General features: G+C 38.2%; 1 protein-coding gene across 1 annotated transcript in view; it reads right to left on the bottom strand.

The window, feature by feature from the left end:
• Positions 1 to 340: 340 nt before the first annotated feature.
• Positions 341 to 12,406, bottom strand: part of LOC104909848 (cyclin-dependent kinase 19-like) — a 34,167-nt gene continuing 22,101 nt past the window's right edge. The window contains exons 3-4 of the mRNA XM_031552228.1: positions 9,232 to 9,372; positions 341 to 430 (exon numbers count right to left, since the gene is read on the bottom strand). Coding sequence (XP_031408088.1) covers positions 392 to 430; positions 9,232 to 9,372 — 180 coding nt within the window. The 3' untranslated portion in view covers positions 341 to 391. The remainder of the gene's footprint in view (positions 431 to 9,231; positions 9,373 to 12,406) is intronic.

The following is a 12,406-nucleotide window of genomic DNA, read 5'->3' as shown; positions in this document are numbered from 1 at the left end:
GTTCTTGAATATTGTATATTGTTACACACTGGTTAGTTGTATTCAATGATTTTAACATACTTCTTATAAATTTTATTAATTTCTTTGATTGTAAGTAACACCATGTCAACAATGTGATGTTTGCCCTATTGCCAGAAAGATTAATGAATCCAATCAGAAAAAAAAAAAAAAGTGAGATACACACTTGTAACCACTGACACTATCCCAGAGAGGCTACTTTCTCCAAGAAGGGAGAAATAAAAACTTGTAAAAACTGCTGCTGAACTTGTTATTTTTCATTTAGAACACAAAATTCTGCTTGCTCACTCCAAGGGTCAGCTGCGTCGGTAAGATTCAGTACATCATGGACTTACTAGAAAGCTTCCCAGAGCTGATGAAATCTGAATGGAGGCTATTGGAAAAGATGCCATTTCTTCTGTTTTTCCTTTATCTACAAAATAAACACATACATTCTGGAACAACTTTAATATTTTTGTTTCTTTCTCGCCCTTTTCCCACCTCAGGAAAAGAGATACGAAGCTCACAGGAACCATATGTCATCTGTTGACTTTAGCAGTAAGACGCAGCCAAAAAAAACATTAAATCAGTACCTTTGTTTCTTCTGACTCATCTGAATTTATATCCAGCCAGAGTTTTATGGGCATAAGCTTGTTTCAGAACCTGAGGCAAAACATTTTTCTTTCGCTGTAATTATTTTTATTACTAAAAATTAATCTACAAACATTTTCTTAATACTCTTGCCAGCAGCCAAAGGTATGCATTAGTCAATCTCAAAAAAATTGTTTTTTCCATGTACTTGATAAATTAGATACTCTGTGCGTGTGTCTTCAAAAGCCTTTTTAAAACATTTAAGTTATTTTTACAGTCAAAGAAGAAAAATCAAAGTTCTGAGTTATGAAGAATGCAACATTTTGAATAGAGATCTCTCAATGAATAGTACAGTACAGTAGGAAGGAACCTTCAAAGACCATCCAGTCCAACCTGACCACTCCAGGGCCAACCAGAAGTTCCAGCATGCCACTAAGGGCACTGTCCAAATGCCTCTTGAGCACAGAGAATCACAGGGCATCTATCATCCCTCTAGGCAACCTGTTCCAGTTTCTGACCAAACTCATGGCCAAGAAATGTTCCCCAATGCCCAGTCTGAGCTTCTCCTGGCACAGTTTTCTGCCATTCCCACCCAGCCTGATATTTTCACAGAATGGCCAGGGTTGGAAGGGACCTCAAGGATCATGAAGCTCCAACCCCCCACCACATGCAGGGCCACCAGTCTCCCCATTTAATACTAGACCAGGCTGCCCAGGACCCCATCCAATCTGGCCTTGAACACCTCTAGGTGGGTGGGCATCCACAACAATATTTTAAGAAACATAGAATAGCCTGGGTTGAAAAGGACCTCAATGATCATCTATTTTCAATCCCACTGCCATAGGCAGGGTAGCCAACCACTCAACCAGGCTGCCCAGAAAAAAGGAGAAAAGCATATGCTAATAAAACTTCATTTGCTTTTCAGCATGTAAAGTTTCTGGTTTGTCTGTGTACATTGATATGCACAAACTACTGTTGTTCCTCAGCAATAAATAAAATGGTATACTCTCTCTTAACAGATCTAAAAGAAGAAAATTGTGTTAGCCCTACAGATAACAAATGCAAATTGTTTTATAAAACCAACCTTTTCAAACGTGTAGGTATAGCTTCCACCTTCCTTATACACGAAAATATGCAAGCTGCGTATAACCACTAATTAGGTTTTTGGACAGATGACAGACTCCTCCACTATAAATGGATCACGTTGATTCAGGACTAAGAGGCCCTAACCCTCTCTGCAGAATATCAGCCAATAGTGCATGCGGACACACCTCCGTATGTCCTTCTCTCACACACACCCTAAACACAAAATGGTAAGGATTACAACTACAACTAGTGGTGTTAAAAGTTTAAGGACAGCAGCAGACAGAATGACTGGCTATTTATTTATAGGAGCTGAGTGTGTGCCCAATCGGGCATGCAGGGGCAACAAGCCTTTCAAGCTGGTGCACAATCCTTGGCAGAGGACAGGACCCAGCCACTCCACATTCCTGCACAGCAGCTGGCTGGCAGGAGAGAGTGCAGGAATCCGCAGCTAAATTTACCTTGGATATCAGCACGTTAAAGGCCTTTTTTAGAAGGGCTGGTGAAAGAGGAGTTCCCTGCACTTGTCATTTTGCATTTTGTCTTTCAAAGCACAGTTTGCCTGCTTGGTGAAATGCAAACTCACATTCAAAACCCTCTTCTGTTTTCCTGCATTTTAGGTAACTTTTCTGATTACCCACTGCCCTGGAAAAATTTTGTGGGAGGGAACAGGGAGGAAGAAAAGAGAGTTTAACTACTACACTATACACACTACTACTTATACTACTATACTACAAACTCATACCAATAAGCACTAAGAGATTTTTTGCATTTCAAAGGCTTTGACGTGAAAGCAGAGGTAAAATGTCAGTACCCATTTAAAATTCTTAACGAGCTCTTTTGATGTCTTCGTAGAAAATGCCATTTATTTTAATTCTCTGTCTTTGTTGGTACTTCCATCTCATTAGGACAAGAATATCAAACAAAAAAATAGCTAACCAAATAAACCACAGATCATGGCATATAAAGCAGTAAGCTACAATTTAAACCCATAAAGAGCTACCAGATCGGGAAACAGAGGTAAAGACAGGTTAAATGAGGTGTGTCTAACATGAGAGCAAAGTTCAAAGTCCATGCAAGGGTCCATGATAAGAGACTGCAGATTTACATAATGGCTACAGGATCATTACTTGGCTGAAACGACAACTGCATGAAAAGTCAGCTGGTCAACTGAAAATCTGAAAACTCTTGGAGCTTTACTGAATTTACTAAAACTGAAATAATGGAAATTTACCAAAGTGCTAGTATTAACATAAATACCATGAAGACTCACTTAAAACACTCCTAAATTTTTGCAAATTTAGTAATAAGATTTAATAATAGCTTTTTTAAAACTAAAATTATCAGCAGAGTGAGAAGATAAGACACTAATCAGCTGAAGGACTTCTGAAAAGGCTGGACCTCCATGGGAGCTAAAGCTGCTGATTCCCACAGAAAGCCTCCTGGCAAGCCACTTCACTACAGGCTTTCCCTTTCCAAGGCAACAAAAAGCCCAGACTCCAGGTGGCTGCAGCTCCAGACAGCCCTATGAGAGAAAAATCACCACACTTTCCATCACGGGCAGCTTTTCAAGAGGTGCTGGGCTGCAAGACAGGGGAAAGCAGCTTGCCCTGTGTGCCCTGCATGCCAGCCTGAACTAGCGCTGTCCACTTTACCAGCTTCTGGTGGCTCTGCTCAAAATGTACCATTGGAAAGGCACCACGTTTGTTTCTGCTGTGGTTTCTAGTCAGAGGATTTGTTAAGAAGGCTGAATCTGGAAGCTTACGTGTCTGATCATTCCAAAGGCCGTGCATAGTCACTGTCTGTATGAACAGACATGCTGGCTCAAAATTATATCAAACCTCAGCAGCCTGCTATGTCCTTCCACCAAAATTACCAGATTAGCGCTCTATAAATTCTGCAGATGACAAAAGCACTGAGCACTTTGTAATCTGCTCCAGGAAGAAACACAGACTGATTAGCTTAAGCACTCAATGAAAACAGCTTACTACTGATGATACAGTGCAGCAAGGTACAGAACATATACACAATCTTCCTCTGATTTTAACAGGCAAGAAGATGGTAATAAAAAAAGCTGGAGATGGAACACTAGTGGCAAGCTTTCAAATCACCATCAATGGATTCATCCAAAAAAAGAGAGAAGTGATTGCCTGCTGTCTCAAATTAAAACCCTTCTCTCTGATTGTCAGCTGCAGGGTGGGAGACAAGCCCCAGGGAACTCTGGAATGAAGTGATCAAAGTAAGGATGCGCAGCTAAGAGGGCACTCTGGTCTCAGCCCCCTCCCTGGGACGCTGTGCTCACTAGGACAGGGGAGCAATCTTCCCAGAAACTATTCTTTACAATCTGAAGCTTTGTACTTGCCAGGGATACATAACATCAAAATGATAATAAATTTCTGGTGCTCGTATTATTTTTCTCAGGCACCAACAAATTTCCAGCTATCCAAATAATTATGGGAAAGGAGAATTACTGATCATATATGTAACACTGCCAGCAGACTATGACAATGTCACTGAAGATGAAAGTCTCCACTCTCTCTTATGTCTTATCCTCATCCACTTGGCTTTCACACAAAACCATCTTGCCCACATATCCACCCTACACCACCATTTTTACAACTGTCAACTGAACTTCTTAACTTGCATTAGTGCTGTACACCCCAGGTTGGAGGAAAATAAGTACAGGTGAACAGAAAAGACTAGAGGCAGCATGGCCTCCTGCTGCATCACTAGGAACTTGCACTTTGAACATAGTTCAGGGAACAACCATACCTACAATATACTCTCTTGGTTGTACCTACAACTTTAAGAATAATACAAAATAATTAGATTGGAACAAAATGTTTTAAATCTCTGCAATGTTACAACTCACAGATGCCTTTTCGCAGAACACAGATTTTTACTATAAGCTTATCTCCTTACTTGTAAAATGACATGCATCATCAAATAAAACATTCTAAACCTACAGAGATGCAAGCAAGAAAAAAAAACAGGAAGTTACAGATCAACAAGTTTCTAATAGTAAAAGCACTGGCTCATTTTCACAAGTGAATTTACTTGGGGTGAAGGGAGTGAGACACCCATGCTTCTCTGTGAGTTCAATTTCCAACATTTGTTTTCAATCAGTAATTTTAATAACATTAGGTAGAATTCTAGAGAAAGACTCAGACACAAGCAGAATCTTACACATCTACTCAGTGATTTTTCTGTGCACTTAAAACATCTCTTGTAGATAACACCCCTCGCTCCAGGAGAATGCACCCACTTTACAAATAGGAATTACATTTCTCAGGTTCCAAAGGAAATGCACAAGCAACTAACATCAACTACCAAAGGCTTAATAGCACAAGAAAAACTACTAAAAGTACTCTTTTGATAATACGAACACACACTGTGAACAGTAAATGGAAGATCTCCATTTTCAGATGCCTCACTAAGTAAAGCCTTGCTGAACAATCCTCTACAATCCTCGTAATTCACATGCAGGGGAGAAGTGGACGAACAAATCACAGTACTCTGAATTATTGCACTGTACATCTTGCATCTTCTGACTTGATGCAGACTCAAGCTACAGAGCACAACTTAAGGATTCCCTTCAGGTAGATAGCCCGTGATTTCTACAGAACCTTTTAAAATCCAGAGATTAGTATCAAAAGGATACTTTGAAAGGACGGGGCCCTGGGCAACTTGGAAAAGTACCAGATCTGGAAGTTGGTGGTGCTACCTGTGGCTGGGGGATTGGAACTTGATGATCCTTGGGGTCCCTTCCAACCCAAGCCATTCTATGACTCTAATATCTACATTAATAATGCCTTTTCTTAACGAAAGGCTCTAGCAGCTAGCAGATCCTGCCAAGTCTCCTTCCCTTCCTCTCTCCTCTCACATGTGGCTTTCAGGAATGCTGCTATGTTGAAAACAAAATTATCTTTGCCCAACAACATGTAATCCGACAACAAAACACCATCTCAAATGACTTGATAGGAGAAAAATCTTAAGTGCTTTTTATAGTCTTATGTCAGTTCCAAGGTGAACAAACTGACACCATGATATTCAGAGAAATAAAATTCTAATACTCCTGTCCCATATTCTGCACTAGTTTTACTCTTACCCTACAGAAAATTGCTAAGTATTCCTAAATGATGAAATTTAACAGCTTAGCCAAAAAAAAAAAAAGTTACACATTAAAGCCATCTCACATCTTACAGCTATTTTCAGAATAAGAAAACTAGAAACAAAATACTCAAACATTATGAGAAATTAAACTACACAGTACATTAAATTATTTTCTTATTTCTAGATGTACAAGCACAAGCATACCTGGTATTATAATTTGCCTCAGTTTGGGTACTTTCCTAAAATTAGACTTGTGTTGAGAGTTTAATCTGAAATAAATCTTACACCAGAAGTGGTTAAAGGTAAACACTAATTTAGAATTGCAATTTAACTAAATCTTTCAAAAACTTTGCACTTTCACGTAAGTTTAAAGCATTTTAGCAATAGACTGAACTGATATAATGGAAGGTGATGCCAGAACAACCTGTTCTGCTTTTTGCCACCATCTTCAATCTCAGGTTTCTTTTGCACCTTCTGCTGCACACATCCCACTTCACTTGTTCATGGATCACAAATAACTCATTCTGCAAGAGAAAAGCAAATGCTTTTTGCTGACTTAGCTCCCTGACTGAGCTTACCATTAGTTAGATAAGTGTCACCTGTCAGCTAATTAAAATGGGTGATAATACCATGGTGATATTGAAGAGAAGACTGAGACTGTCTCCTTGTGGCATAAAGTATCCCTTAACTCATGCCCAACGACATGATACATATTGCAAGTCTGTAAATTCATTCTGCTTGCTCACCAGCTTTGTAACTCTTCAGTGATTTTGCTGGCTACTGCCCATCCTAAAAACAGCTTCAGAGTAACAATTTTACCTACCTAGCAATATGAATCCATTTAGAACAATAAAAAAAAAATCTTAGAAGTACATTTGCTATTCTATCTTAAGACTTTTCTTTAAAAAAATTAAAGATAACACCAAACTAAGATTTAAATGATGTTACTAATACTCCTCAAATAGTTCCAAGCAAGTACTCTACAAAATACCTAACTTGTCATCTTTCTACTTTTTATTGCAACATTTGTTGAATAAACTCTAAAGGTCATTTCCGTAGCTGAGGAAAATTTGACTAATATCATCATAAATACTCTTAGAGAATCTAATTTAAAAAAAAAAAAAGAACCATAACATCACTTTTATGGATGTCATCATCTTTGGACTACATCCAAATGCATGCTAAAAATAGTAGGAACAGAGTTATATTAAATCAGGAAAGCACAAGGTGTCTTGATGCAAAATATTGGTTTACATAAAAATAGAAAAATATTTTTCCCATGGAAGTAAACTAAAACAGCCAAGGGAAAAAAAACACCAGACCAATTGCTCCTCATCTTAACAAGACATTGTGTGTTTATTTCTTGTAATTACACAGGAAACTCATGCTAGTGAAATCAGGCCTGAGGTAACAAAAAAAAGCAAAAATCACAAGTACGATCTTATAAATAAAAATCATAGAACAGTTTGGGTTGGAAGGAACCTTTAAGGTCATGTAGTTCCAATCCCCCTGCTATAGGCAGAAACATCTCCCACTAGATCAGATAATCACACGCAAAAGTTTCGGTTAACTGAGAATTTAAGTTGTTTACTAAACAAACACAACATCTCCTAATTTCGAAAGCAGACACATACAAAATACCATCACTTCTTATCAGTGGTTAAGATACAAACCAACAATTTGAAATACCTGAATTCTTCAGAGATTGACAATGATTTTTTAAAAAGCTAACAATTACGCATATACTTTCACACCACCACTGTACCAAGGCAATTTTTAATGTTTTCCTTTCTCTCATGGAGGCACTGAAAAATTAAACTTATTTACACGGAAACACATTAGATTCAACCAATTTCTATTCTCTCTTCCCAATTATGACTACATCAGCCAAGCACTATCACACCAGTGATATGAAAAACAGTATTTCATGAAAAGCAACCCTTACTTCTCAAAGCTGCAAGAGAAAAGAATTACATTAGGCACCAGCTCTGCTGCAACACATCAACAATTGATAAGACTTGCAAAGGAGCAGCACAGGTCACGCAAAACACCTGGTGCTAGAGGATAGAAATAGTTTCATGAATACATATTCTTCCATTAAACATAGCTGAATATAGACTTTTCAGGTGTTCCTTTTTAAATTGTGCCTAATTACATCTCAGCTTTCTGGCAAAACAACAGCTGTCTCCTTAGGAAAGTAATAATTGTAGCACAGAAGTCAAAGATGTATTTGCACTTGCTTCCTCCTTTTGCTCATGGCTACCAATCCGAAAACAACAATAAAAGCCCACAACTATGCTAACATCTGGAATTTATCAGAAAGGTCAACAATAAATACCAAAGAATGAGGCTAAAAAAAAAAAAAAAGTGATCCATGCCAAAACTTGAACACCAATTCTAGCCACTTATCAAAATTAAATAAATTTTATTTCAGAAGATATCTGTGATTTCCATTCCAGAGCTGTCTTAATTCACTCGTACCTTTCAAGATAACACTCAGTCCACATCCAAACATTAATCTGAACACATAACTACTATTAAGTACTTGAGAATAATCTATGTCTTGCTTACAAAACTAAATAAATTATTAGAAGCTTCTGGACATGCATACCCATTTTGACTAGGGCAACTATGAGAAATATCCAAACAGTCACTTCATACACAGATCACACTACACTTCCCACCATAGCTCCTACTGATCTTACTTTATCAATGCATCATAACTACAAGAAAGGATCTGGAATATTAACCACCATGTACTTGGTTTGCTTCACACTCAAAAATTCAGTTACAATGCAAGATCAGCAGACACTATGCCCATATTAATATTCTTCTTTTTATAACCACTGCAAGAGATTCACTTAAGCATTAGGGGTGGTGGGAAACTTTAAGGGAAAAAGGGTAACTAAGACAAGGCAACTGGCTGCCCTTGTAATCTGTAATCAACTTGAAGAGACACTCCAGGTCATGGGAAATTTCTAAGACGACAATCCTTTCAAAGTTCTCTTCCCACGGTCAGAAAAAATACCGCATGGAAAAGAAACACTCCATGAAAAAAACTACTCTTTCACTATCTTTTATAGTAACTTGTATGTGAGCCGAACAATGTACAAAGGTATCAATCACCTTTCTAGTTAAGTGCGTTTTCAAAGCAGTCCACAAACCTCTAAGAACGTTCAACCAATGCATTATCAGCTGGCTCAAGTACTGTTTGCGGATATTGACATTTGCAATCCTTTTACCGGATCCGTTGTCATTGTTTGAGCTCAGATGACTCAGACAAAAACAACGCTATTTTCATGTTTAAAATCACCATTGGTCTCCCACAACAATAACAGGAAGAACTGTACAGATCGATATGCAAGATTACTAACAGGGACTTTTCTCCTCCTACCCAATGATACACATGTAAAACTTTCCTAACCAGGTAAAGAATGCTCCACTTACCAGATCTCTATGAAGCACCCAGTTCGCATGGAGGTAATGGATTCCATCAAGGATCTGGTAGAGTAGTGATTTAACCATAGATCTTGGCAATTGCATGGGCTTTTTATTTGCTTTTGAGGCACGGTGAAACTTGATAATATGCTAGAAATAAAACAAGCAAAAACGTAAGCTTGTTAGACAACAAAAAAGAAAATCTTCCTACTTAAAAAAACTATTAACAATAAATAATGGAATGAAAAGCAAAGTCTGTTGAACTTTGCAATTAAAAATAACAGTGAGGTGCTCCCAATATCCTTAAATGTTTTGATCCTCTGAGTTGCTTGAAAAATAGCTGTCAAGCTTTTGATAATTTCTTAAGACTAGCTACTTACCTCCAGTAACATCTCTTATTCATTCTCCTCCCTCCCCTCTCCCACCATCCCACCTGGGATCCTCCTATCCTCACTGCTGCTAGATCACAAGCTTCTAAACCAGCAGCACCTATTGGAAAGAGACTTGCATTCCATGTTTCCACATCTTCTGTAAAAACACCTAGAACCGAGTACCCACTACTACACTTCAATATTCCCCCTAAATCAGAACCTAGCAGAGAAAATCCACATCATTAGGGTGAGATCATGCGCAAACATCTAAAAATCTTCAATGTTTTGGCCATATACTTCATTGATGAAGATAAGCTAGTGGTTCTTGGATTACAGAAGTCAGTCAGTCCACAAGAGAACAAATACTGCTTGAAACTGAAACCAGGGAATGCAAAATGGATTCCAGCATCAGTCAGTTGAAAGATTAAAAAAAAAAAAAAAAGAATGACAAGATTACTGACATATCATGAAATATTCATAAACTGATTAATATTTATTGTAAGATCTATGTGAAGATCATGTGTCAGGTTTGGTTTTGCTGCACGTATAACAAGAAATAAAATGGGATGAGGCCCTTCTACCTTTTCAATCCTCAGACAAGGGGGAGCTATACAAGGGACAAAACCAATTTTAACACACTGCCACTAAGCAAAAACTCATTCATTCTGATTAAAAAAAAAAAACCTTACTCTTTTTGAAGTAGATTCAAAGAAGCAAACAACAAAACAGTTTTCAATTACACACTTTTTGTGAGAAGAAGTTGCAAAGGCAGTTTGCATTTGTAATGAAAGCTATTCCAAATGTTAATCTTTAGAGTGGCAAGACTATCAATTACCCAATTTTTGAACAGGATTTGTCCAGTTCCAGATCATCCTCCTCCAAATTTAGGCGGTAGCCAATAGTTAGACCTCCACCACCACCACCCCACATTATGACTATCACTAGCAATCCAAATGGAAATGGTTATGGGTTAGTGTTTCCTCATGGATAATGCCACCTCTGGCTCTCATCAGAACCTCAGCAACTTCCAACACTTCAGCCACTGTTAAATTGTGGTTAGTAAAGTTATAGATACTACTATTTAAAGAGAAATTAAGAAGCAAAATTAAGTGCTTATTTCAATCAACATTGATGTTTCTGTTGATACTTCTAACTACTATGCATAAAACAGGAGTGCCTTTATATTAAAAAAAAAAGTTTAAAATTAATCTGTAGGATTAATAGATTTGAATATATAAATGGGCTCTAGAAAACAAAGCTCTTGGTACCTGATTCTTTAATTGTACAATCACTTTGAAAACAATAAAGGAAAGCTTTAAGGAATAATTTCCCTGGACATGTTTTCACACTGTCATATCACAAAAAGACTGTCAGAACTTCAACTCGGAACCCCTACCTTCCAGCACTATACAATGCTCACTGGATAACAACTTTCATGTGTTACTACAATATGATTTAAAAAGCAGTAACCATTCTCTAAAACTCAAAATTAATATCTTGATATTAAAAAAATATATAAAAGAAGCGCACCAACAAGGCAAGGGTTTCAGCACACAGACACACCAGCCAATCAGAGCCCTTTTTCAACGCACATAAAACCACTAAAAAGGATTTCTTTACCCATTTGAAAATTGATTAGAATCCACAGAAAACATTCGTATTATAATAAAGGCACACAGAAGAAGACTCTGCAAAATGGCCTCATAGGCCATAACACAACTAAATTAGCACCTCAGGAGGAACTTTACACCTCTGGCCCCAGTAGAGATGTTCGAGTTACATCTCCCAAATGCAACAGCACTAGGCCGGGACCTCTGGTTTCTGCCCTACCCTCCCATGTTCCTGCCTGCTTTCTTTAGATGAACCAAGAAACCTGCCAAAGGCTTTGTCCCTTGAGAAATTAAAGCACTGAGCAGATACTTAAAGCAATGGGAGCGCCTACTTAGGAGCAGGATACTATTTATTAATGAAGCAGGTAGTAGCATGCCAGGGCCATGCACTGCAGCAATACTTTTAAATTAGAGTTGCTGAATGGAAAGATTTCCTGCTGCAATCTAAAGCAGGAGGTATTCTCTCTCTCTCTCTCTCTCTCTCTCTCCTGTTCCACATGAATACCTAGATGAACTTTTGAGGCAGGCATCTACCCTTACACCCAGTGCAAAGTACCTCCAAACCAGAGTTAGCAGCACTAAATCAGCACAGTGCAAAACTGAAATACTCAGCCTCAGTCAGACATCCTAGGTCAAGCTCCCACTTCAGAAAATGGCAGGGCTTGCTCTTATTTGCCTGTCAAATACCACCTAGGCACATTCAACATCTTGCTCACATGCTGGTTTGTCTTTGATAACATAGGATAGCATGCTCCTTTCTATCTGCTTTCAGTTCAGCTACTTAATGCGATTTTGTTTCTTTCAATACTCACAACGCTGTCGCTTAGCGGACTTCTGTAGGGCTCCAGTTTAGGGTCAGTTTTCTGCCCTAAAAATTGACATTTTCATCAATTACTTGGATACAGGACTTGAAGGTATACTAAGTAGATTTGCCAATGATACTAAATTAGGAGGACATGTTGACTCTTTCATGGGCAGAGAGGCCTTGAACCTTCTCCCAATGATAAAGTAAGTACCCACACAAGATGTGCAACCATGACAAGTGTCTGAGTTGCTAGTAGTAGTTAAAAGATCGAGTAGTATTAGAGGTGCAGAAAGAGATACCTGTTAGTAATCATAATCCAATAACAGCTAACAGTGAAAAGGAAGTACGTTAGTCCCTGGTGACAAAGAAATGCAGTCTTCACACGCATTTCAGTCCTC

This window comes from Meleagris gallopavo, chromosome 2 (genome assembly GCF_000146605.3).
Source record: "Meleagris gallopavo isolate NT-WF06-2002-E0010 breed Aviagen turkey brand Nicholas breeding stock chromosome 2, Turkey_5.1, whole genome shotgun sequence".
NCBI lineage: Eukaryota > Metazoa > Chordata > Aves > Galliformes > Phasianidae > Meleagris > Meleagris gallopavo.
This window is presented reverse-complemented; position numbering and strand designations above follow the sequence as displayed.